We start from the raw sequence: 26,312 nt of genomic DNA, 5'->3' as shown, positions 1-26,312 counted from the left end.
CAGATGATTGAAGAATGACATTTCTAAGAATTTTATTTTAAGTACAAAAGGACTTTGAAGAAAATATGTAAAATCCTAATATCTCGTCGGTGTGTTTTCTCCTCGGAGCTCAGCCCATCCTCCCTCCTCCATATTTCCATACCATATCCTGGTGCGCTTCATAATGAGATTGCTAAAGGCCAGCTGTCATTTGGAAGAAGGCCCAGCGGCCGGCTCTGATAAATGGATTACAGACGGCATCCATACCTCGGGCCAGACTGGGCCAGTAGATAACAGCATTAGAGATAGACTCCCCGGAAGAACGAGCAAAAAGTTGAGATCCACGCAGAGAAAGTGAAGAGGACGAGAGATTCAGACTCACGAGGTTTCAGAGACGATATCAAGACGTTGTTTTTAAAAAACGTTTGAGGAGACGGGTGTAGAACCTCGACACTGTGATGATCGATGTGCTGATTGGTTAGAGCGACTTAGAATCAATAACCAGTGATGGAGCAAGTCTGTCACACTTTCTGACACCTGATTGGTTCGCTGTGAGCTGCCACTCTGTCACTGGTCTCTGCTTCTGATATTCAAACTGGGAAAAAACCAGTGGCAGCTGAAGTATAAATCATAAGATGTAAATAAACAAGGACGAGGCATCGCCACTTCCTCCCGTTGTACAAAAATGTAAGTAAATGGAAATGGGCGCCGCCATCTTGAGTCAGCCTCAGTTTTCAGCCATGATGCCTGATGGGGTTTATGACCCATACTGCAGCCAGCCACCAGGGGGCGATCGAGACACCTTGGCTTCACTTTAGGGAGCAGTCACGTCGTCCATCTTTATTTACAGTTTATGGAATGAATACAGTGAATCTGAAGGAGAGCAGCTGCAGAAAGGTTTGATTTTTAATATCCAAGCTGTAGCTGCACAAATAACTTGTTCTGTTTGATAATCTTTATAGTTTAATGTGAATTATTAATTCTTAATACTTCTGTGTTTAAACTATCCACTTCTGAAGAGACTTATTACAAAATGTACACTTGATCGCTTCTATTGACTCCAGTGGACATTCCAGACTTTGCAGAGGCACCAGATAAGAGTGGGAACTGTTATTATTATTATTATAAGTCCAGGTAATTGGTAAATCAAAATGCTGCCCAGGTCGTGAGCTTCACCTTCTGAAGCCCTGAACCTTCACCGCTCGTCCGCTGTGCGTTTCTGTGCGGCGCGGCGGCAGGTTGCATCACTTCCTGTCCGTGTACCTGCTGCCGCTCGGCGTGTGGACAGGACTGATTGATTTTTGAAGCCTATCGATCGGCTTCCTTCACGACTGGCAGATCTATTGTAATAACGTTGTATCTAAATCCTATTTGTTGGCCAACCTGCTCCCAAACATAACCCAATAAACTAAAGAGGGGGACGGACCAGCTCGGCGCTCGCCGCTGCTCGGCTAAATCTTCATAAAACCAGAAATGGATTGGGATAAAAAGCCTTTCTGGATGAAATGACATTATCCATAAGGGAAGGAATCTATTAGAAAAGGGGCCGGATGGTGTAATGCAGCAACTTGTGGAGTCCGAGCATTCACTGTAAAGTTATGAACTTCTCAGAGACGTCCCAAATTCCTAAAGCAGGAGGAGCTGTGTCACCTTTGAGAGAAAGTTAAATGAACTCAGGAGCAGGAGGCGGTGTCACCAAAACTACTGAAGAGATTTATACAAAACTTACAAGGACTTCTTCATCTCTTTCTTTAGAATTGAGAGACAGGACGTTGTTTGATTTGTCAGAGAACGAATCGGACAGATGAAGACGAGATGATATCTGGTGCAGCTCGACTGAATCTAAGGATCTGTTCGGCCTCCGGGAGGAAGAACCTCTACTGAGGGAAGTTTCCTGTTTCTACTGAAATGTTATCGGTTCAAGTCAAACCTGGAATGATAAATGGAAAGTTGTTTGGCTTTGCTTCATCAGCAGAAGTAAATTTAAAGACCTGTCAGTGACAAAATGCTGAGGACAAAGACAAAGAAAGAATGAAATTAAAGAATTAATAAAATGAATGTCTGGATGAGATAAGAAGAAGAGATGATACGAGAAGAAAAAACAGGATGAGGGGTATTTGGATGGACGAAGGAAATGATGATGGAAAAATTTATGAAAATGGACAAAGGTAAGATGGATGGGGGGAGACAGCAGGAGGGAAGGACGGAAATGCAAATTAGAAGAATGATGGAGAGATGGAGGAAAAGAGAAAAAGGAATAGAAAGATGTCGGGATGAAGGGAAAGAGAAGGTGGACAAAGGAGGTGGACAGAGGAGGATCAGGAGAAAGAGGAAAGAGAGAGAGAAACAGAGGGAGGGAGAAAGAAAGAAAGAAAGAGGAGCAGAGCTGATTTCTTTGTTTGAAGAGGAGTGATCAATAAGTGCCCACACACACACACGCACACACACACAGACACACACACAGACACACACACAGATTGGGGTCAGCTCTCGACCAATTAACTTCTCGTTGAAACCAAGCTGCTGTCATCCAGATAATAAAAACAGTTTAATTGTCTTCAGTATTTAATTTAGTCACAATTCAAACAAATGAAAGTAAAAGTAAAGACCTCCTTTAATTTATTGTTTATATAGCGACTGTATTGAAACTTTATTGATACTGAAGTCTAGTGACAGTGTCTCTTCATCACAGCCGGAATCAAACCTGTCAGATCTGAAGTTTAAAGTCCCGGACGGACACACACTCTGTGTCTACTGCACTGAATATCCTGATCAGCGTATACTCACAATCTACTTTACAAACCATATACAACTACAATTATACAAATCTGACTTATATTCAACGAAAAATCTTAAATTTAATCAAAAGAAGAATTCCAGGTGGAGTTTAGTGTATTTGTTACAACAGGACGTCAGAGTCAGTGAGCACGAAAACAAACCACCACATTATATGATATAACTGTGCTGTTCATGTCCTGGTGAAATAAGATCATAAAGAGACAAAGATCTGCAGAGATGAATAAACTCTTCACATATTAATGAGATAACACAAACAGAACAGCAGAAGCTACACAAGAAATCAAACTGGCAACATTCCCATCTCTCCCCTGTTGTGCTGCAACCTCGCCAGCTTCCCATCATGCACCTCAGCGCTGCCTCCATTGGTAATCAATGGGAGACTGGTAAAACCTGATCACCAGGGAGCGAGGGGGGGGATCAATAGCAGCAGGAAGCTGATGTGAGAACGATGGAGGGAGCAGGAGACAGTGAGCGACGGACAGCGGAGAGAAAAGACTTCAGCAATACGGTCAAAGAAGAGAATAAACAGGAAGACAAATGTATCTCTACGTCTGTGGACGGAGGAAAGACAACCACATAAAACAAAGGGCTGCTGGTGGGGGGGGGGTGGGGGGGGGGGCGGTAAACACCGTCCTTACAGCAAATGTCAAGAGACAGAAAATCTGGGGGAAATAATTGAAAACACAATTAAGTTGATAGAGAAAAAAGATTTGAGTCCCGGTTGGGCCGCTGCCCTTCGGAGCGCCGGACTCCACCTGAAGGTTAAGTGTATTTTACCGTCTTAAGACACAGACGGAGGAGCTATCTGCGCTCGCTGGAAACACAGCGCTTCAATTAGAGGGGGGGGGGGGGGGGGGGGACACAAACAAACTGGATATAAGTCCTGATGGAGGGAACCTGCTGTTTGTCCTCCATCAGGACGCTGGAGTCGCTCAGAGACATGACCCCTTCAGATTAGGCAGACTCGAGCTGCTCCATTTCAGATTGGTTTGATTTATGTTTATTAAACGTCTCACATCACAACTCTATGAATTGAATTCCAGGCTACATCCACACTGATGGGTTTTAAAACTCAAACCATCAGCATCCACGGGGTGTTTGGGCTCCGTGTCAGAAACAACCTGCGTCCACACTAACACCTGAAAACACACGTTAAGTGACCATTCACGTACGGTGGTCATGTGACGTAAACAGGAAGTAGATTGTCTCATCTGCAGTTGGTTCCATCGTTACGTGGCATCACGACAATATAAAAAGTTAGCATTGCTTGTTTTTCTGTTATATTTTAAATCAGGAAAACCCAGTTTCTACCAGGAGCTCTGCAGAAGGACTCGTGCTCAGTCCCATTAACTGTATAACTCTACTATTAAAAGACTGAGGTCCTATTTTATCTTTCATTATCAGTGATGTGTTTGTTTTGCAGTTTAATTTGCGATGCGACAGGTTTTTAACACACAGAGTTTGTCGTCACTGCCGCTGTCACGGCTCTGGATGTTAATTTCCCTGATGCAGAGACAGCGGTCGAGCCTCGGCCACGACGCCTCCTCATAAAGAAGGAATCACTTTGATTAAAGGCTCCGGCACTCACTGAAGAATCAAAGACGTCTGACAGAATTAGATTCCAGCTCCTCCAGATGAAAAGAACCCAGAAAGAGAGAGAGAGAGAGAGAGAGAGAGAGAGAGAGAGAGAGAGAGAGAGAGAGAGGGAAATGGAAACGATCCTCTCATCACACAGTGAGAAAGAAAGATATTATATATTATATATATAAAAACACAGTGACCTCTTAGGGACACAAACATTAATGTGACTCAGACTTCATCTGCTGATTCTGTCTCTGGCTTTGTCCCATTATCTCGTTTCCATTTGAGCCGATAAGAGAGTTTCAGTGGGTTCGAGTGTGTTGCTGCTGAGACGAGGATCCGAGTCTCTGAGGTGGAAACTGAGCTTCATCCTGATCAATGGGACCAGTATGAACATCTGAATCTGCCCACAGGCCCGATTCATTTGAAACAACTAGAACACAGACGTTACCAAGTCGGACGGCAAATCAAAAAACTAAATGTTAACATGACGGAGCCATTTTCAGATGAATGTTTAAAACCTTCTACGATGTGTTTCAGACCGATAGTACGTTATATTTTTACGTAGATTCGCGTTACACCAGAAAATCCTCTACAATATTCGCTGCCACTAGGTGTCGCACTTGCACCAGCAACTCAAGATCAACGGCTGGAAATGGATTTCTTGAGGCCGAAGCCGATATCAGGGAGTAAAACATCTGCGGATTTATGTCTAATAATAATAGTCAATGATTCCTGAGATGTCCTTATCAAACCCCTTAATATTTAACATTTGACCATTAACTTAAACATATAGATTTTTATAATAAAGTTTTTATAATGGAAAACAAATGCTAATGATCACATGTCTGTGAGAGACTCAAACTTGACATTGTATACATAGACATATATATTATACACTTTTCTCATGAATGTTCTATTATTTTGTGATGTTACACAAGACATCTATTGAACTTGAGTGTTTCCTTAACAGAGGATGTTTTGATTAAATAAAATAAAATATGATAGATTCATCGACCGACTTCTAACCTCAACACCTCTCCATCGGCTCTCCTCTGAACATTACCTGCTATCGGTGCGTCTGTGACAAACCATAAAAAACATTCCTGTACATTTATACCATTTAGACAATAACTTTACTCGTCTGTCTGTAATATAATAATATCTTCATACAGCAGCTGGTCCCCGGCCGAGTAAAGAGCAGCGACACAATCATCAGAAACAATCAGAGCTCACGAGTCGTCGCTCAGAACATTCATCTCTCCATAAGTTCAATCTGTTCCGAGGAGAAACGTGATCTGACCCAAACGACCTCCAGGCTCCGATATTAGATTAACCGGGGAGGCTAGCGTTTCAGCTAACCAAATCACAGCGGGGCTAATGACACAGAGAGGTGAGGGTCAGCCTGGCCTCTGACCTCCGACCTTTATCTGCTGCTGTGGACGCCTCGCAACGGGCAGAGAGGGATGAGGACGGACAAACGGGGAAAGACATCCCTCTTCTGATAATATCATTTATGACCATCACATAATCACCATCATGTCTGTTGTGTATGTAAAGATAAATCATCTATAAATTAAAAAATGTTTTTCAGTGAACAGAAACTATAGGTATCCTTTATTTTAACATTTTCCTGAATTCTGAGGATGACAAAGGGTGTGTGTGTGTGTGTGTGTGCGTGTGTATGTGTGTGTGTGTGTGTGTGTCTTTGTGTAGGGGGGAGGAGCTGTGTCCAGTGGGGACCTTTGACCTCCCTGGGGTCTCTCGCCCTCCATCGCAGGCAGAGATGAGCTCCTCTCTCTCTCTCTGTGGAGACAGTCTTCCCTCTAGTGTGGAGCTAAATTACTGTTCCACACCGATACTGAAGTTATGATTTCATATCTAGACACGAGAAAAAAATTCAAACCACGAAGAACCGTGAGGATTTGCAATGGAATTTTATAAGTAGACGACGGCTTCATTTAAGAAACTGTGACCGGAGAATGTTCGATCGTTAAAACTCATCAATGAGCTGAAAGATTAATCGATTATAAAAAAAAATGATTTAGTTCAAATACTTGATCAACAGAGAATATTAATATTAAAAAACACCTGAATATTTTCATTCATAATGTCACGAAATAGAAACTGTGTCCCTAGCAGTGTCAAGGGATGTCATTAGGATACACAGCATCCTTCAACACACACACAGACACACACACACACACAGACACACACACAGACACACACACACACACACACTGAGTGAGTGGACTGAGGTGATGAGTCTATTGCCCTGGTAACAGTCTGCAGTCAAGTGATTCTGTGTCGTCATCTCTTTTCTTTTGTTCACTCTTCTCATCTCTCTTTCACTCTTCTCATCTCTCTTTCACTCCACTCTTTGTTTTTTACCTTTTCTCTTCTCTCCCCATTTTCACTCTCTAACATCAGCATCAGTCCGACTCTCGTACGATCACAAACTACATGTGAGTGTTGAGCTGGTAACTGAGGAAACTAGGTCACACAGAGATATGAGCAGGAGGGAGGGAGGAAGGAAGGAAGGAAGGAAGGAAGGAAGGAAGGAAGGAAGGAAGGAAGGAAGGAAGGAAGGAAGGAAGGAAGGAAGGAAAAAAAAAGTTTTCAAACTCGTGATATTTCCTCCAAAGCCGATGTGTCTGTGAGTGTTTGTGTGTTTGTGTTTGTGTGTGTGTGTGTCCTCCACAGATTTAATACTGCAGAGACTGAAAGAGGAAAAAAAAACACACAGCTGTCAATAGGAGAAAAATGAGCAGTGAGAAATGATAAATCTTCACACACGTCTGTGTTATTGACTGAGAGGAGGGCGGAGCGAGGAAGAGGAGAACAGGACGAAGACAGTGTCTCCGTGCGTTTTCAGAAAATATCCTGATGATGTTAATTTATCTTCAGAGAAATGAGTCAACTCCGGTTTGATGTTCCTGTGATGTCTGGATACATGACGTTAAATCAGATGATGAAGACGAGTTTACAGGAGGAAAAGCTGCAGATAATTGAAAAATTATCCAAAAATCGATGTAACTGCAAATTTAAATGATCACAAATGTTCACTGGGACTTTTTCCCTTTGTGTGAGTGTCGACCTGCGGAGAAGCTGCAGGAGACGGATCCGTCTGTCGCAGTTAAACATCCAGGCAAATGTGACAAAAGACAAATGGACCAGAAAAGTGTGTGTGTGTGAGTCTGTGTGTGTGTGTGTGTGTGTGTTTCCTACCTGTGCTGCAGGTGTCAAGTATTTCTGAGGAGAATAATTTCTCACTTTATCTTGTTTGAGAAACACTTTACACTTTACAGCTTTTAACACCATGCGGCTCACAGTACAGTGACACTGCACATGATCTCTCACACACCCACACACAGTCACCAGAACACAACACACACACACAGTCACCAGAACACAACACACACACACAGTCACCAGAGCACAACACACACACACACACAGTCACCAGAGCACAACACCTGAATTCAGCAGCACATGAATGATAAATGAGTTTTTAATGTTTCTTGTATGAAACCAGATGCGGCTCCACAGAACACTGAGGAGAAGAATCTCTGTTGATGTTCTCATATTCAGGTTCATCATTGTAATGAGTGGTATTAGTTGAAAAGGTTTAATGAAAACTCATCACTGTCCTCAGACTGTCCATCGCTGCTGCTCCTCTGTTCAGCCTCTGTCTCAAACACTTGGTTTAAGATCCTGTCCCTTTAAGACCCCCGATAAAGCCCAGTCTGCTCTGATTGGTCATCTGCTTCCAGCAAGTGTCGGATATATCGACCTCCGATCACTTTACCTTCTTTGTTAGGGGGCGTGTCAGACTGGCTTGACGCCTTCAGTAGTTTGTATTGGGGCATCGATTCGTACATTTCAAAGAGTCGACGCCAAGACGCTGTCCTCGTGTTCCTACCTGCTGTGATGTCATCATCAGTGACGTCCATTTGCTCCTCAGGAGCCATGGTTTCTACTGGCTGAGGTTCAGGAGGGGGCGGGGCCGGAGAAGAGGGCTCCGTGGTCGATCCAGCTGAAAAGAGAGAGAGAGACATTATGGTTAATATCAAATATGAGCCTGTGTGTTTATAATCATGATAACTGTCCTGGTTAAGCAGCTAATAAAGGTTTATTGGGCCTCCTCGTTATCTGGGGAATTAATGAACACACACACACACACACACACACACACACACACACACACACACACACACTATATTTAGTGTTTTCATTTAGCCTTTATCTCTCCATTGCCAATTAAGAGGGGCTTTTCATTAGCGTTCAGGGCTAATGAATGATGCAGCGCTAATGAATGAAGCGGCTAAAGGAAACAGAGCTGATGCCGAGCTAATCTCTGAGAAAACAGCCTAATTAATGAATTACACACACACACTAATACGCAAACACATACACACACGCACAGTTTCCCTCTGCAATGAAACAAAAGCCTGCTCGAGGAGTGAAGGGCAGTGGGGCGGGGCTAATTTCAGTTTATTTAATTTAGTATAATAAACATATAAACAAACAAAGACACAAGAAACACAAACATCAACATGAGTTCATGAGCGAAACCTGAGTTCAGTAAAAACAAGTCTGTAATTACACTACATGTAATTACATTGATTAATCCTGGTTACCATGTGCTCCATGTTCCAATTAACCTGCTCTCTCTCTCTCTCTCTCACACACACACACACACACACACACACACACACACACACACACACACACACACACACACACACACACACACACACACACACACACACACACACACACACACACACACACACACACACACACACACACACACACACACACACACACACACACACACACACACACACACACACAGACACACACACATACGTAGCTCAGTTGCCGACCGTCTGCCTCAAATGTTAAAGTGATAACACTTAATTAAAATGGAGTAACTGATGCTTCTCTGTGATTGGTTGAAAACAAACGATGGCCAATTGAAGTTTCTGTGGAACCGGAGAACGCCTCCTTTCAGTTCAGCTGCAGTTCACGAGCTTCACTGAGATTCACTGACTGTAAATAAAGATGGACGACATGATAGGCTCCATGAAAGTGAAGCCAAATCATCTCAATTGCCCCCTGGTGGCTGGCTGCAGTATAAACTCCGCCTCCACAAATTGAATGAAATTTGTGGGACACGCTGGATGATGTTGTTGAGAAGATGAATCATAGAGTTCGTTCAGGAAGAAGTGACGTTACAGAGTCTAGATGTAAACATCTGTGCAGTGGCTGCTGGGTAATTCTGGTGTCCAAGTTCCCATTCCACACACACACACACACACACACACACTATAACTCAGCTGTCCTGGCCAAGGGGATGAGAAGGAGAGCGAGATAGAGGAGATGAGGGAGAAAAAGAGGAGAGGGAGGTGGAGGAGGAGGGGCGGATGACGGGAGGCGGAGGGGGAGAACAGGGAGGGAGGAGACACTCTGCCCTGCTCCAAGGTCAAGCTTGTCATGTCAGCCATGACACATAGCTCCCAGCATGCCTTGTTAACCTCCAGGACCTCCTCCTCCCATTCTCCTCTTCTGGTGCTGCCTCCACTCCTCCTTTTAAAACACACACTTCCTGTTCTTTAACACACTCGTTCTCCTCCTCTTCTCTTTCCTTATATTGTTCTTTTCAATTCCCTTTTTCAATATAAAGACCTATTTGATTTATTTGTTGTATTATACAGCATCTGCATTATTAATTCATCTAATTGTGAAATGATTTGACAATTTATATTTTACATTTGTATTCAGTCGATTTTTTGTTACATATGTTTTATTTGTATTTGTTATAATTAGGTTTTATTACATTTTATAATTTTTTTTAAACAAAATCTCTATTTAATGAAACGTATCAATCCACATGGAAGAGGAAAAATAAACAAAGTCGGGGAAGAGGAAAGGAAGAAGGACAGAGCTGAGAAAGGAAAGAGTATAAAAGAAGGAGGGTGAGGAGAGGAAACGAGAGAGGAAAGAAAAGGGGGAAGAAGGAAAGAAGAAGAGCAAAGCAGAAAGAAGGAAGAAGTGGTGAAGTTGGACAATTGAGGAAAAGTAGAAGAGGGGAAAGGTGGAGGAGGAGGAGAAGATGAGAGGATGACAAATCAGAAAAGAAGAGGTGGAGGAGAGGTAATGGAGGGATATAAGAACTAAAGAAAGGTGGAGGAGGAGGAGGAGGAGGAGGAGAGAGGACGAGCAGGCACATGTTCAACAGCCGGAGCTCGACGAGGAGAAAAGAACCCCGGGATCGGGCGATCGAGAGAGACAGTGAACTAAGAGCAGAGGAGAGAGAGAGGGCAGTGATCAAAGACACAGCTGCTTCTCACAGTTTGACCCTTAAATCTGTGTGTTCATGCACGTATGACGGGGAACAATGCTGCGGACTTTGTTTAATCAAGTGTGTGTGAATATCAGCGTGTTAAGTGTGTGTGTGTGTGTGTGTGTGTGTGTGTGTGTGTGGAGACCCCCCAGGTACACTCGTTTCGCTGCCCAGCCTCAGAGCCTCTCTCCGGGGCTGTTCCTCCCACGCCTCCTCCACCCGCGGTCAGGACGTCGTCCACCTCAGAGATTAAAGCTTCACGCTCGTGTTTTGTTATTCGCAGGTCGCTCGGCTGCCATCTGCACGACGAGCAGACAGAGGACTGAGGTTTAAACATCCTGCTTCTCTGAGAGGAGGCACATCAGTGACGAGGGCTGGAGGACACGCCCACATACACCTGCCACCTGCACCCATTGGATGGTGCTACCTGTCAATCACACCGGGTATACAGCCCTCCAATACACCTAGTGCTTTATGGTCTATTAATGTTTATAAAGTGAGAAGTTGAGTCATTTTCTATGGATTTCTATAGAAACTACCGGTGGAGTCACCCCCTGCTGGTCACTACACAGAAGGCAGGTTTTTAATGACACTGGTCGGCTGTGTGCTGCTGTGTGTTTCTCTCTCTCTCTCTCGCTCTGAGTGCAGGTTAACATTCCTGTTTCCTTTGTGTTAACACTTTCTAAACACTTGCAGGCGGCTGAAAGGTCAGCCATGGCTACTGCTGTGTGTGTGTCTGTGTGTGTGGTGTGTGTGTGTGTGTGTCTATTGTCCAATCTGCCTCATGCTGCGACAGTGGGACTCCGTCACTGACTCAGTGACATTTCCTCGGCACTAAAAGCTAATGGATAAATACAGGTGTAACCACTCTGTTGCTGGAGGAGGAGCTGTGAGTGTGTGTGTGTGTGTGTATGTGTGTGTTTGTGTGTGTGTGTGTGTGTGTGTGTCTCAAGAGGCTGACAGAGTGCCTATTTGATGATAGCTTTGTAGTGAAGTAACTCGTTATGTTACACTGATCCTCCCATGTGAGTGACAACAGTGTGTGAGATGTAAAGCCCAGTATTCTGTAGAGTATATGATGGAGTTTATTATAACAAGAGTATATTTATGTGCTGCACACATTCTGAGTTTAATACTAAAGACTTGTGCATTGTGCAAAAACCAGAGATAATATGGTTTGAGAGAGGAACCTTTGTGTTTCTCTAGTGGAAGAAATGTAAGAGAAGTCTGCGGCCATCATATAAAACCAGAAGAAGAGCAGCTCAGGAGCATTTTGGGACAAAACCACCGGGTCACAGAAGAGGTTGACACACCCTGCTTCACATGAGGGAGGCGGTTTGGACTCTGAGATCAAACTATGTGAGGATGACACATGTGGCATTTCAGAACAGACGGATCTGAGCAGAGGTTCGGGTTCAGAGGACTCCTCTGGAGGATTCAACACATTCCCCGACTCTCCCGTGATGCTCCAGGATTTCCAGGAGCAGCAGGAGTCATCTTACCGCCTGTTTCAGTCCTCCTGCGCAGCACACAGATCAAATTCAATGACCCTTTAACCTCGCTCTATCTCCCTCTCTCTCTCTCTCTCTCGGTTCCCTCCCCCCTCCATCCTTCCTCGTCCCCTGAGGTCACCGGTCCATCACTCCCACCACCTCCCCTGCCTGCAGTGCTGCTGTGGTAACACAACACTGACTGGTGCCCGTTTCCATGGCAACTGTTCCCCAGAGAAACCCCCAGCATCCTCAGCAATAACGACTCACGAGCGCACACACACACACACACACACAGACACACACAGACACACACAGACATGCATAGACACGCACACACAGCATTTCAGAAGGCCATTTCTAGTAAAAGAAGGTGGAGATTCACCTTTCTTCCCATCAGCAGGTCTAACTATAGACAGAGAGAGAGAGAGAGAGAGAGAGAGAGAGAGAGAGAGAGAGAGAGAGAGAGAGAGAGAGACACAAGGGAATATGCAGAGCTAGAGGCAGATAAGCTACTTTCAGACACGACCTCCGGCTAAAAATCCAGAGAATCGTCTCCAGAGTTTCTCCAGAGTTTGTGTTTCACAGCTGAACAACACAACTTCAGATCCTCATTCCTCAGGTGAGAGGTGGAGGAGCCGCGTGCAGCAGACACAGACAGGAAGTGATGTATTTACTCTGCTTGAGAGGTCATGTGATCATGTTTACATCACCACAAACTCTCTTCACATCTTCGTCTACGTGTGTGAAGACACTTTCCCAACGGGAGATATTTGTTTTCTTTTTGGTTTGTTCATATTTTCGTCTGACCGGTCTGAAAGCTGCTCATGTCTGCTCCGGTATTAAGTTTGTTTTTATTCTTTTATTTTATGGTCAAAAGAAGTTGAGCCGTATCTAAAGAACACAACCAGGACGACTGATTGGCTGGTCAGGGGAAAGAGGGAGGGACTTACGGGAGCTGACGGTGTCCACGTACTGAGGGAGGTACGGCGCCCACAGGTCGATGGTGTCCTTGCGTCCTGATTGGCCGATCCTCCTCAACTCAGCCAATAGGAGAGCTTGTGCTGCCTCTCGTACCTAAGACCACACAGAGGGTGAAGTCATGACAGAGCAAAGGTTTATAAAGACGAGATGAAGCTGAGTCATGTTCTTATTAACCATAATCTTCACATCAACAGGTTATTCTAGGCAAAGAAACTTAACATCATTTATAATTATCCTTATAAACAAAGGTCACAGAATTCAGTGGAATGTTTCTGCTGCAGCAGATCTGAAGTTTATAAAAGTCTGTTTACTCCAGAGAGTGAGACTGAAAGACGTCTGTTACCTCCAGACAACGGTCCTGCCATCTCCTCGCCAGCATCTCCAGCAGAGGAGGTCTGAACTTGTCCAGGCCGAGGAGGTCAGGGAGCATCACACAGTGCATGGCTGCCAGCTGACTCCACCCTGAGCGCGCACACACACACAGACACACACACAGACACACACAGACACACACACACAGACACACACACCAGGTGTCAGAAAACACTTTAGGAATGGTTGGAGGATAATTAACATCTGAAGCTTCTCTCACTCTCAGACACAAACCTCACTGCTGTCACATGTTAGAACCGACACGCTGGTACTTCATCTTTAACAGTTACTGTTCTGTCTCAGTTGTTAAAGTGGAAACTAAAAACCAAAGTGAAAAGATGTGAAGGCACGAGAGAAAATGAACGATTGTCAACGTAAGAAAATCAACTTGGTTATTAGCATGGACTCTAAATAAAGATGGACGACATGTCAGCTACCAAAGTGAAGCCAAAGTGTTGTGATCGCCCCCTGGTGGCTGACTGCAGTTAACTCAGATGAGCAGAGTGATAAACCGCCTGGTTTCATGGACGAGGGACGGTTGAAACATGAATTTAACCTCCTGCAGACGTGAGACTGATTCTCTCTCAGTGAGAAAGCAAATAAGAGCTATGAACTATTTAATATCAACAAATAATTCATTACGTCCATTTGTTTATCTCTTTATATCTGTAAAAGAAGAAAATGCTTCCATGTGACAACAGTGGGTTTCTCACAACCTCTCTCACACACACACACTGACTGTTACTGTACTAATACAATCCTCACAGAAAGAAAACAAGTCACACTAACAACAGTTAAACACATGATGGGAATCAACAGTTATTCACAGTCTTGGTTAGAGCAAAGTGTTTGTTCGTGCTAACCAGAGCCTGGTGGTGTTTCACAGGTAAACAGCCTCATAACGATACCTCGGCATCATGAATACACATGTGTCTGATTGAACTGTGAGGACGACTCTACTGGAAAACATGAGAAAACCTTTATGGGTTTTCAGTGGAATTAACAGTAACCTGCTTTAATGATCTAACTCTTATTCTAAGTTGTATAACTAACATTCAAAATGTCTTGGTATCGCTTCAACAGGGGCTCAAATCCCGCTGCTTCAGTCTGAGCCACGAGTAACAGCATATATTTACATTTTACACCAAAACACCAGAGAAATATACAACGGCTTTTACACGTCCGACAGAAAAATGGACTGAAACGTTCATTTGTCGATACTCAACATAAACCAGGCGCCTTATTCACATATATTGGTGGAATATATGGTTTCCAGAGAGGATGCATGTGAAATGTTCTCGTGTGATGGACACTGAATGAGTTTTAATCAGGAAAGAAATTCCAAACAAATTTCTTTACCAGACTCCGGGTAAACTTACCTCCGCCATCGAGATATACAGACACAGAGGAAACTCACACTGTCAGAGGAGTGTTAGAAACATACTGCATTCAGGAGAACTGTGCAACTGTGAACTTTGAAGATCACACAGGAATCAGTCAACCTCTAGTTTCAGAATGTGCATCACTGTCTTGCAGAAACCTCAAAGAACTTTTTTTGTTTGAGATAAAACTGATGATACGCAAATGTAAGATCCTGAGAGCGACACATCTGGAAATCTGTGTTCACCACGTGATAAACCTGAGGCTAGCCCTGGTAAACAGTTAGTGACAGAGGCTTCACTGTATGTTACAACTACTGCTGCTCCTTAAGCTGCACAGATTGATTTTACTAAACTATTCCTACAGGTACTGAGACGGAGACTTCCAGCAGGAACTTGACTTCCCTCTGAACCAGAGGTAAATACATTCTGTGGGTAGACGGGTTAACAAGCCTCCAAGGTTAAAGTCCACACCCTGTTGAAAAGAATATAAATAATAGCTGTTTAAAAAGAATGAAAAAGCATTAGGTTTTGAGTGGGATCAAATAAATATAACTTGTGATTGTGGCATTTAAGTTGAGCTACACTAAAAGTTTTTAAATGTTTTCGTTTACTTTAGTTTCTAACTTTGAAGTTGGGTTTTTTGTATTTGTTCTATTTAAATTGTTTAGTGTGTGAGACACATTCCCTCGTTTCCATCAGGCGGAAAATAGCAAGCATGCAAACAGTGAGCATCAGGACGCACAGACAGACGGAGACGGACGGAGACAAAGACAAAAACAGGACAGGACTGTGCATCACTGCCAACAACTGAAAAAGGACAAAGAGCAGAACTGAGGTCAACACACTCTCAAATGCATCAGTTCCAAATGTGAGTCCACTTCTTTGCAGATGACATCACGCTGTGCTCCCACATTCTGCTGCGTTCTGGGTTCCTTTTGTAATTATTGTGATTATTGTAAATTGAGAAGTGAATAGATGACATTGGAGGACAGCTGGTTTGTTAAGTTATGATTCGCTTGCTACCATTCGTAAATGTATTTGTATTTTAATATATATCAGATGAAGAAGGAATTTAGATTGCAAATCAAAAACCACCTGCCCCCTTCCTGTGTCCTGCAGCGTTCAGATTGTCGAACCCAGAACGATGAACCTCTGTAACCGATGTGGTTGAAAGTGGACTGAACTCAGCGATGGCAGACAGACAGACAAACACAAGAGACGGCGCTGTCGACCAAAACAAGGACAAAGACACTGCTAAAACTGGAGCGAGACACCGGAGATGAAAACCTAACACTGGCTGCAGGGTAAAACAAGACTGATGCAAGAGGAGAGAGATGAGGGGACGAGACCCGAGGAGAGAGAAGGAGGAGATGAATAACTGATGGAACCAAGAGAGAGGAGGTGAAGAATGGTGATGACATAAAGAGAGAGGGAAGTCTAGAGAAGACAGAGGAAAAGGAATGGACAATGAAAAATAAAAAATATACGTTGGAAAGAGAGAAGAGAGAGGAAGACACAAGAAAGGCTGCTAGGAAGCGCCAGATAAGAAAATAAGTGACAGAGGAGAAGAGAGAATGGCTGCAGGACGTTCCCTAAGTGGAACCCGTCAGTTCAGTCTGTACCTTCGTTGACTGAGGGGATGTTATGAGAGTCAGGGCCGGGCCTGGGGCAGCCAGGGGCCCCATGAGGAGAGGCCCCAGGGGCCCCCGGAGCCCTAGCAGTGTTGGCTGCGGCAGCTACAGCAGCTTGAAAAGGAAGAGGAGAGAAATAGTCAAGAAGGAAAAAACGGGGTTAGAAAGATATAAATATAAAACAGAGAAGATGAACGAGTCAGGAAGCAGGGAAGAAGGGAACGTGCCTAAAACAAATAAAGAGCAGGAAACGAAAAAAAAACAAAAGAAAACATGAAACAAAAAGTGAAAGAATAAAAAACAAACCAGATGAAGCAAAAACTAAAAGGACAAAAACTGAAAAATGATTTTTTTACCATTATAGCCGGTAAAATAAAAAGTGAGAAAAAAGGAGCAAATACACAAAAATGGAAAATAAACCAGAGAAGACTTCCTGTGCAGATCAAGGCGACGTATCAAGTTTAAAAAGTTCATAAAAGGCACAAATATGTAAAAATAAAACAAACTAAGACAGTGACACTTTATTTCCCATCAACCACTTGGTAAAGAGACGAGAAACCAGAGGTTAGTTCGGGGATGAAAAGATCAAATCCTGGATCATGACACAAAGGTTTCAGACTCTGGCACTTAAACTTCATCATCATGTTTTCAGTGGGAAATGTTCAACAGATTCATTAATATCAGCAGGATTCATAATATTTCTGTTCAAACTAATTAGTCGTATAAAGGTTGATTTGATAATTCAGCCAGAAATCTGAAACCTTTATATAGACGGTTTATTCCTTTACTGATAACGCAACGTTTACACACACTTGATAAATCTGTTTCCACATAGAAAACATGTAACACAAAGACAAAGATAGACAGATGTGCACATATAGAGAGAGGGAGAGAGAGAGAGAGAGAGAGAGAGAGAGAGAGAGAGAGAGAGAGAGAGAGAGAGAGAGAGAGAGAGAGAGAAAGAGAAAGAGGTGTGTGTGGGAGGTTTTCTTTCCAGAGAACGGGCGGCAGGCTGAAGCCATGCAGTGAATGACAGAGTAAAAAGGATGAGAGAGAAAGAAACAGAGAGAAGTGGAAAGAGAGAGAGAAAGAGAGAGAGAGGGAAGAGAGAATCAGAGCAGATGAGTCGACGGCAGGTCACTGTGGCGTTGGTGCAGGGAAAAAACATTGTTTGAGGAAATTAGATTTATATTAATTGTGTCATGTTTTACATTTTCTAGTTTAACTATCGGACATTTTTCATGACGTCAGGAAATGAAGGATTTTTATGTTGATGTTAATCATAGAGTTTTATCAGATGCAGATGAGCTTTATTATTTATATCGAACCTTAGGATTCTAAATAAATATTTATCAAAGATTTCACAAAACTCAGAGCCACTGATGGTTTAAAACTTGAACGTGGACAGAAACAGTATTTAAGAGGTGAAACACCAACATGACAGAAATATAGAAACAATATCTGATCAAGTTAATGAATCACAAATAATTATTTTCCTGCAGTTACGTCCCAGATCAAACCTCGTAACTCGGTGAGTTGTTGTTATCACTGATAGAAATTAACAAAACAAACAAAATAAGGCACTAAAGTGTAATTCCAGTCCACCTGAGGGTTTAGGGAAAAAGTGTTTTTATTGGCTGACGATGTGCAGACAAAGAACCAAACCCGAGATAAATAAAGTTATTTTTTAAAAGTACCTGTAATAATATCTATATCTCAATAATATCTCTAAGATGTTTGAAGTTGTTTTAAAATCACCCTGGTCTCTTCATCCACCTCCCTCTAAACGCTGCAGTATATTAGAGGCCCCTCATTTATTTCCATGTGAAAAGAAACAGTGAGCAGGGTTAACAGCACGCTCCTTAACACACACACACACACACACACACACACACACACACACACACACACACACACACACACACACACACACACACACACACACACACACACACACACACACACACACACACACACACACACACACACACACACACACACACACACACACACACACACACACACACACACACACACACACACACACACACACACACACACACACAGAGTTGAAGTAGCTGGCTGGGCAGAGGTCACGGCCGAGCGTTCCCTCTGAATGGCGGTGAATAGGCGTGTGGCATGAATAAGTCCACGCGCTTGTCACGCTTGGCCTCCATTAAGGCGTGACAATAGCACCGAGACCCCCCCCCCCCCCACCTCCACACCCAAACACCCGAGGGTGCCACCCATGGCACATGTACGTGTGTGTTTGTAGGTATTGAGCTTGTCTTATGATGGGGGGGGTCCTGGTGTGTGTGTGTGTCTATGTGTGTGTGTGTGTGTGTGTGTGAGTGTGTGTGTGTGTGTGTGTGTGTGTGTGTGTGTTAGGCAGATGGTGACGACTGCAGTGAAAGACCAAACTTCCTTTATCACCTTCACTGAGTGGATTTCTTTCTCCTGTTCAACCTCTCGACTGAAGCTCCAATCAAACCTCTCAGATCCATTAAACTCTGTTTGATGCTGAGCTGACTGAACTGAATCTGTTGGCTTCACTCTCTATAGGAGATTATAGGTTGTTAACCATTACATGCAAGTAACGAATATTTCCATTATTAATTAATCTGTCAATTATTTTCTTGATTCTTGATTAGTTCAGAGACATTCACTTCACCGTCGTTACAGGAGTCGTCACTTCTAGGAAGCTGAGAAAACATATGGATTAATCGATGACCAAAATAGTCGAGGATGAATTTAGTAATCGATTACTGATCAGTTACTCTCTGCAGACTGACGTCCGGAAGGACTTTCACTTAGCGTTCAAACCAATCAAATCAAATCAAAGTCCAAATCCATTACATTTCTCCACCATGAGACTCGGAGTAAAACGATTTTCCCAGTGTGAAAATGCAAAAGTGTATTTTCCTAACTTATCAAATCTAAGATTCAGTCTCTCCTGAATAAAACCAATGCAGCGCCCCGACGTGGAGCCGCGGTCGTGGGTTTTATCCCAAATCGAGTTCCCAGCAGGAGCGTCCTTCACAGAGCGGCTGAGCGAGCAGCAGCAGCTTCCTCCTGTGATATTTGGCTTTTTTTGTGTAACTCTCTGTGGGTTTTATCGCCAGTGGGCTGCATTATCAAACCCCCTCCTCCTGCCTCCTCCCCACGGGGCCCTGGGGGTGTGTGAAGTGAGCGCCCCTCCTTTTGTAGTTACCTTGTTTGATCTGGGCCTGTAGCGCCGGGCAGGAGGGCTGGGGGGGGACGGCCGGCGTCCTGCGAGGAGACTCCGGGGTTCCTCCTGGTCGAGGAGGCCTGGAGGAGGATCACAAAGAGGAGGCATGAAATATTAAGGAGGGAGGAGAAAGGAGGGCCAGGACACACACAGACACACACAGACAGTCAATACAAAGAAACACACTCAATGATACATACATCCAGGACTTCTCCCAAACAACATTTTTTTATTTCAGTTTCCTGAAACTAACATATTGAATTTCAGTGTGTGTGTGTGTGTGTCTGTCTGTGTCTTGTGTATCTGTCTGTGTCTGTGAGTGTGTGTCTCTTCGTTCTCAGGCTCCAGCCTATTGAACTGTGGGTGGAGGACACAGTCCGGAGCCTGAACAGACTGGAGGCGTCTAAACTTTCAGAGACACACAAACACTTCCAATACAACAATCAATGCAGTGATCACTAGCAGGGAGACAGTTCATGGGTAAAAAAAATTTAAATACCAAAATGTCCCTACAGCAGGGACATTTTGAAAAGCGCTGAGGAGGAAGGTGACATGTTGAGATCATGACACAAACTTTCCATAAGAAATAGAAAAAAACGCTTTTGTTTTTAAATTATGTGATCACACATTCTTCACAGATGAGGCAGTGAGATCCATTCAGAGGAGAGGAGCACCTGCATGTGCCCCCCCCCCAACAATCTCTCACACACACCTGCTCTCACAGCCTTTCACTGTAACACACACACAAAGAAACATAATGACTGGCACGCACACGCACACACACACACACACACCTTTGTGGTTCACAAAGACACAGTTTCACTATTTCCAGGAAAAACAAAAAATAAGAACATATAATTAAAACAGACTGTATGAACTGACAAGTTTTCCCTCCTCCTCCTCCTCCTCCTCCTCCTCCTCCTCCTCCTCCTCCTCCTCCTCCTCCTCCTCCTCCTCCTCCTCCTCCTCCTCCTCCTCCTCCTCCTCAAAGTTTCCTCTTTTTGTGTTTCCACTGCTTATGAAATAATCTTGAGTAATTCAACAGGGTCCTCACACTGTTTGTGTTCGGGCCCCGATGATTAGATACATTTTGAAGATAATTTCTTAATTTTAGAAAGTGTAAATTCGGAAAAGTAAATCTTAACCCTCTGATAAAGTCTGTTATGGACGATAATTCTCATAAACCCACGAGGTCAGAGTGACAGAATTCCGTCGATGCAGCTCAACACGTTATCTGATTTTCTATCTGCATGTGTAATGTGTGCGACTGGCTCTGTGGGTTATTATCTAAATAAAATCTCACCTCACCCATCTTAGTTTAAACTTGACTCAATTCAAACCTGAAGAAAACCTTACTTTGAAATTTCTGCACTTAAAATGTGGGTCAGGTGTGATTGGAAATTCTGAGCTCAAATGGAAAAAAGCAGCAAAAACATAAATGTTTCTATTTACAAGATAAACTGGGAACTGTGGTGCGCTGACAGTGGAAATTAATCCATATGGACTGGTGTAGATTAGAAGTGTCCCCCCCGTCCGACAGTTAATCCAAAACACCTCCTTCACTGCAGGAGGACGCAGCAGGGACAGTAAATGCAAACTGTGATTCTACGGACGAGGAAGAAACATTAAATTAAAGAGTTTAAACTCGAAGTCCAATCCCAGTTTAGGCCTGAAGACGTCCAGTCGGTCCTCAGCTGAGGAGACGAGAGCCCTGTCTGGAGTCGGTGGAGGTTTTGTTGTGGTTTCTGAGGGATGAAGCTTCTTCCACCGTCATAAATGTAAGAGCGGGAACATGAAAAAGCCAAAAACCCAAACACCTTCAAATATTGAGCGAGGCTGGTTTGGACTGTGAGGTGGAGACGACCGGAGAGCAGATCTGTGTGTTTGAGTTTAAGAAGCGTCTCCAGCTTCTCCATCAGCCGCTCTGATGTGGACACGAGATGTTCTGTGATTCCAACAAAGTAAAAATCTGCTTTGAGAACTTCTGCCTGTTTTGCTGTTTTCCTGCGGAGCTCTTTGTCTCTGAGGAGTCCAGCCGACCATGTATTAATCACAGAGCTTCATTCTTTCATCCTGTCTGAATGTAAATCAATGACACAGAGGAGACACTGGTGGTTTCACTGCTTGAAAACATGGTGGACAGGGATCTGAACTGGTCGCCTGCGGCTGCACTCGATCCTCTTAGTGCTTGAAAGCAGCGTTGGTCTGTGAGCCTCAGTTTGAGATCCTGTTCAGCGCCAACTTGGTTTTCAGAAACCAGAAGTACCCATATTAGGAGGAGCAGGGGGTGGAGCCTCAGAGTTCAAGGACAGCGCAAGCCCATCTACACCTGCAGCCATTGGACAGTACTTGCTGTCAATCACACTGTATTCACGCCCCTAATACAAAGTGCTTTATGGACTATTTGACTCTTAGTGAACCATAAATTAAAGAATGAACATCAGCTGAATCTAATTGTTTATTCCACAAAATTCAGACACTTTCAAATCGGTTTGTATAAACATTATAATCAGTTTTTAGAGTATCGAGCTTACAAAGCAAACAGCCTTGAGATGATCTTAATAAAATGTTCTTCTTCAGTCCAGTTTTAAAAGTCAAGATAGACGCTTCTCAGCAGCAGCCATCTTGGTTGTTAACAGAAATGTTTCAGTGGAGCTCCTCTAGCAGTCATAAAACCCGCCCCCTTTCAGCAGAAGGGCTGTGATTGGTTCGTCTCAGGTTGGATGGGGAAACATGGTCTGTTAGAGACGTACTTGAAGGTTTTAACAATGAGACCTGTGCAGAACCCAACGATCCAGTAAACGTGGTTTTATGTTTATTTAATAAAGATGATGAACGAGGAGGAGAAACTGAGAAACAGAGTGAACACAGGCGAGTCTCTCTCGGACCCTGCAGGGCTCTTCTGTGCAGCGCTGATGAAATGTTGAAATGATGTGTTGGTGCTGCAGCTGCAGGACCTCGACCTCCGTGCTAAATCTTTCACAGCACAATGAGAGCTCAGACAGACTAAACAATCAGTGTGTGTCTGTGTCTGTGTGTGTGTGTGTGTGTGTGTGTGTGTGTGTGTGTGTGTGTGTGTGTGTGTGTGTGTGTGTGTGTGTGTGTGTGTGTGTGTGTGTGTGTGTGGTTTGAATCTAGTTTCTGCTCCAGGATGCCTGTGTTATCATTTTGTTTTTCAGGTGTTTCTCTGTGAATTCTGATCTTCAGACACGTCCACATACTGGTGTTTGTTTTTGTTCTCAGGTTTTCTGAACTGGTTTCACTCATTGTTGACGTTCACTAGTTACAAGACGGATTCCATGTTTTCACAAACTTTGATTCAGGTCAAAGTTCTAAAACTAGCCTGAAATAAAGTATATAGTCTGTGCCGGGGTATTAAGGTCATGCTCGACCAATCAGGAGTCAGCCATGACGTCTCAGGCCGTTTTTAAATCATCAAATAACTAAATAAAACCAAACTGGTCAGAAACATGAACAAAGATCAGTGAGATAAGAACGACCTGCAAAGACAAACATTTATTTAACTTCTACTACTCACATGGAGGGGGGGGGGGGTTCATGAACTGCCAGCCAGACACCAGGGGGCGATCAAGTCGCTTTAGCTTCACTTTAAAGGAGCTGTTACGTCGTCCATCTTTATTTACAGTAGATGTAGGAAACAGTTTTCTACTTCGCCATCCAAAAGAGCGCCCCCTACAGTAGTGTTTTGATTTTGTGTGTGTGTGTGTGTGTGTGTGTGTGTGTGTGTGTGTGTGTGTGTGTGTTACCTGGCCGGTGCTTTCTTCATGTGCTCCCCGACGAAGGTGGCGTTGGTCATGCTCATCAGAGTGTTGGCCAGAGAGATGATGGACAGGAGGTGCTGTGTGGTGACGGCCCTGGAGACGCCGTACGTCCCCTTCCCCACGATGTCGGACAGAGTCAGCGTCCGTCCCGTGGCCAGAGACAACTGATACAGCAAAGACTCCTGGGAAACAAAGGAAGACGAAGACGACCATGACACCAACGACACCCACGATGAAGACGTGGTGATCAGAGCTGTCCAGACCTCAGGTCGTCTGTTTTGTATATTGTTGTCTCGGTACCTTGAAGGTGGGCAGCATGAGGGACATGTGACCTCCTCTGGAGATCAGGCCGAAGGAGATGGGGCAGTGCGGGCGGAGCATGCCCAGCCGCTCCAGACAGATGCCGTCCAGATGCTCGTTCAGGCCCCAGGCGTGAAGGCAGGACATGAAGAGCTTGGCCGTGTCCATGGTCAGGTTGTACTCCAGCAGACTCAGGGACTTGGACTTCTCCTCGCGCCGCCTCATCTCCTCCTCCTCCTCCTCGTCTTCGTCCAGCAGGTGCTCCTTTATGGTCTCCTTCATCGTCTCTTTCACCTGGTTCGAACAGGACGCAATGAATCATTAAAATACTGACTTCTCCAAGATGTTGAGATAATGACACCATCCTGATCCAGTGTGAAACCAGTGGATGTGTTTGCCGACCTGTTTGAAGATCTTGTTGGCGAGGAAGGACCCCCCTTTGTCGGCCCCGGCCTGGCTCTTCAGCAGCGTCTCCGGAGACACCAGCGTGGGGCTCGGTCTCTGGGCTTCCTCCGTCAGCAGCTGGATGATCACCGCCTCCACGTCGAAGAACAGCACGTGCATGTCAGGGTCCGTCAGGTTGGTCTTCATCGCCTGGACCACCAGGGCATTATGGGAGTATTTAGGCAGGTTGCCCTGAACGAGAGAGAGAGAAACAGGGATGAATGTTTGAAAGATGCAGCAATAAGGAGAAGAGGGAGAAGAAGAAGAAGGAGAAGAAGGAGAAGAAGGAGAAGAAGGAGAAACATCAAGAGTCATGAATTCAGACACAAATCCAGACTCATATCGGCAGGTTTTTAATCCACTAACAAAAAGAAGAATCCTTACTTGCATCGTTACTCCTTATAAATGAATGAGATACACAACTAACACACACACACACACACACACACACAGCTGTACTTACCACCAATACTAACACACCGCTCAATTTTAATTACATTAGCGGAGACGTGTGTGCGGAGCTGTTTGTTTACATGTTAATGACCTGATGACTGTAATCAGACGACTGTGATGCTGTTAAATCCGACCCTGATGGAGGAGGAGGAGGAGGAGGAGGAGGAGGAGGAGGAGGAGGAGGAGGAGGAGGAGGAGGTGATTAAGAATGAAGTGAGGAAATAAACGAGTAAAAGACGAGAGGAAATCCGTGTAATGAACAAATCTTCTTGCTTTTATGTCACAGCTCTTTTCTTCAGCAGGAGAAACACACAACTCTCTATTTTCTCACTGTTGAATCAGCTTCTACTTTACATAGGATCATATTTATATTTACTTATTTTAGACCTAGTTAAGTTCACTGGCGTTCTGTCCTGAATTCTAACTTGAGACACACTCCATGTTTCTGTTGATATTTCTGGTTTCATAAAACACTGTTTTTATCCTTTTTTCGTGTCAATAAAGCTTTCTGAATTGAACTGGACGTGACTGTGACAGAGATTGAACAATAATTAGCCACAGAGACACATGACTGATAGAGAGACACACTACACCTGCAGCTGGAACACACACACACACACACACACACACACACACACGCACACACACAAGTCCTCAGAGAATACTTTCCTGTCAAAGTGATGCTGATCTTCTTTTTCAGTACTGTGTGTGTGTGTGTGTTCCAGCTGCATTTGTAAATGTGTGTAAATAAATTTGACTCACACACCCTCCAGTGTTTATGTGCAGTTATTAGTGTTTATTCATTAATGTACATGTGATATTTTATGATAAATATTATTATAAATAGGATTTTTAGTGACTGCACTATATCATTATTGTTATTAAATTAGATCATGATACTTCAGCTATATACCAATAAAAGTTGGAATGTGTCAGAAATATTTTAACTGAGTAAAAGACATTTGTGCCCCATCTGTGTGTGCGTGTGTTTGTGCGTGTGTTTGTGTGTGTGTTGTTAAGGTGGATCAACACTGCCATCTAAAGGGAAACAGGCACATTACATCCACACACTGACAATGATAAACACACACTGAAGCTTTAATGGCTCGTGACTGAGTGGATATTAAATGTTCTCTGAGGCTGAGTGAACACACGCACACACACACACAGATACACACAGATACACACAGACACACACATGTGAAGATCAACTAATATTTAAATTTCTTTAGTGACCAAAAAAGCAAAACGGAATCAAATTCAGGCAAAGTCTTGTTTTATGTCCATTATATTTCTAAAGAGATGACAGGTCCATTTCTTATCTCACACACACACAGAGACACACAGAGACACACGCACACACGCAAACATACATACACACACAGACACACACACAGACACACACAGTGTCCTATAGCTCCTGGGCAGTGGGTCTAAAGGTCATTGTCCTGCAGGGCGCTTCTGGCATACAACACTGTAAACCAACACTTGCACTTTCACACACACACACACACACACACCAGGGAGACACACACAC

The 26,312-nt window shown here is 43.9% G+C and overlaps 1 protein-coding gene across 2 annotated transcripts in view; it reads right to left on the bottom strand.

The window, feature by feature from the left end:
• LOC133975206 (WD repeat-containing protein 7) overlaps positions 1-26,312 on the bottom strand; it is a 60,612-nt gene that overhangs the window by 21,983 nt on the left and 12,317 nt on the right. The window contains exons 16-23 of one of the 2 annotated variants that reach the window (XM_062413108.1): positions 24,281-24,514; positions 23,879-24,172; positions 23,564-23,760; positions 19,779-19,876; positions 16,559-16,681; positions 13,526-13,644; positions 13,152-13,275; positions 8,282-8,395 (exon numbers count right to left, since the gene is read on the bottom strand). In XM_062413108.1, the coding sequence (XP_062269092.1) occupies positions 8,282-8,395; positions 13,152-13,275; positions 13,526-13,644; positions 16,559-16,681; positions 19,779-19,876; positions 23,564-23,760; positions 23,879-24,172; positions 24,281-24,514 (1,303 nt within the window). The remainder of the gene's footprint in view (positions 1-8,281; positions 8,396-13,151; positions 13,276-13,525; positions 13,645-16,558; positions 16,682-19,778; positions 19,877-23,563; positions 23,761-23,878; positions 24,173-24,280; positions 24,515-26,312) is intronic. The other variant, XM_062413109.1, reaches the window with a different exon arrangement.

Source organism: Platichthys flesus, chromosome 19 (assembly GCF_949316205.1).
Source record: "Platichthys flesus chromosome 19, fPlaFle2.1, whole genome shotgun sequence".
NCBI lineage: Eukaryota > Metazoa > Chordata > Actinopteri > Pleuronectiformes > Pleuronectidae > Platichthys > Platichthys flesus.
This window is presented reverse-complemented; position numbering and strand designations above follow the sequence as displayed.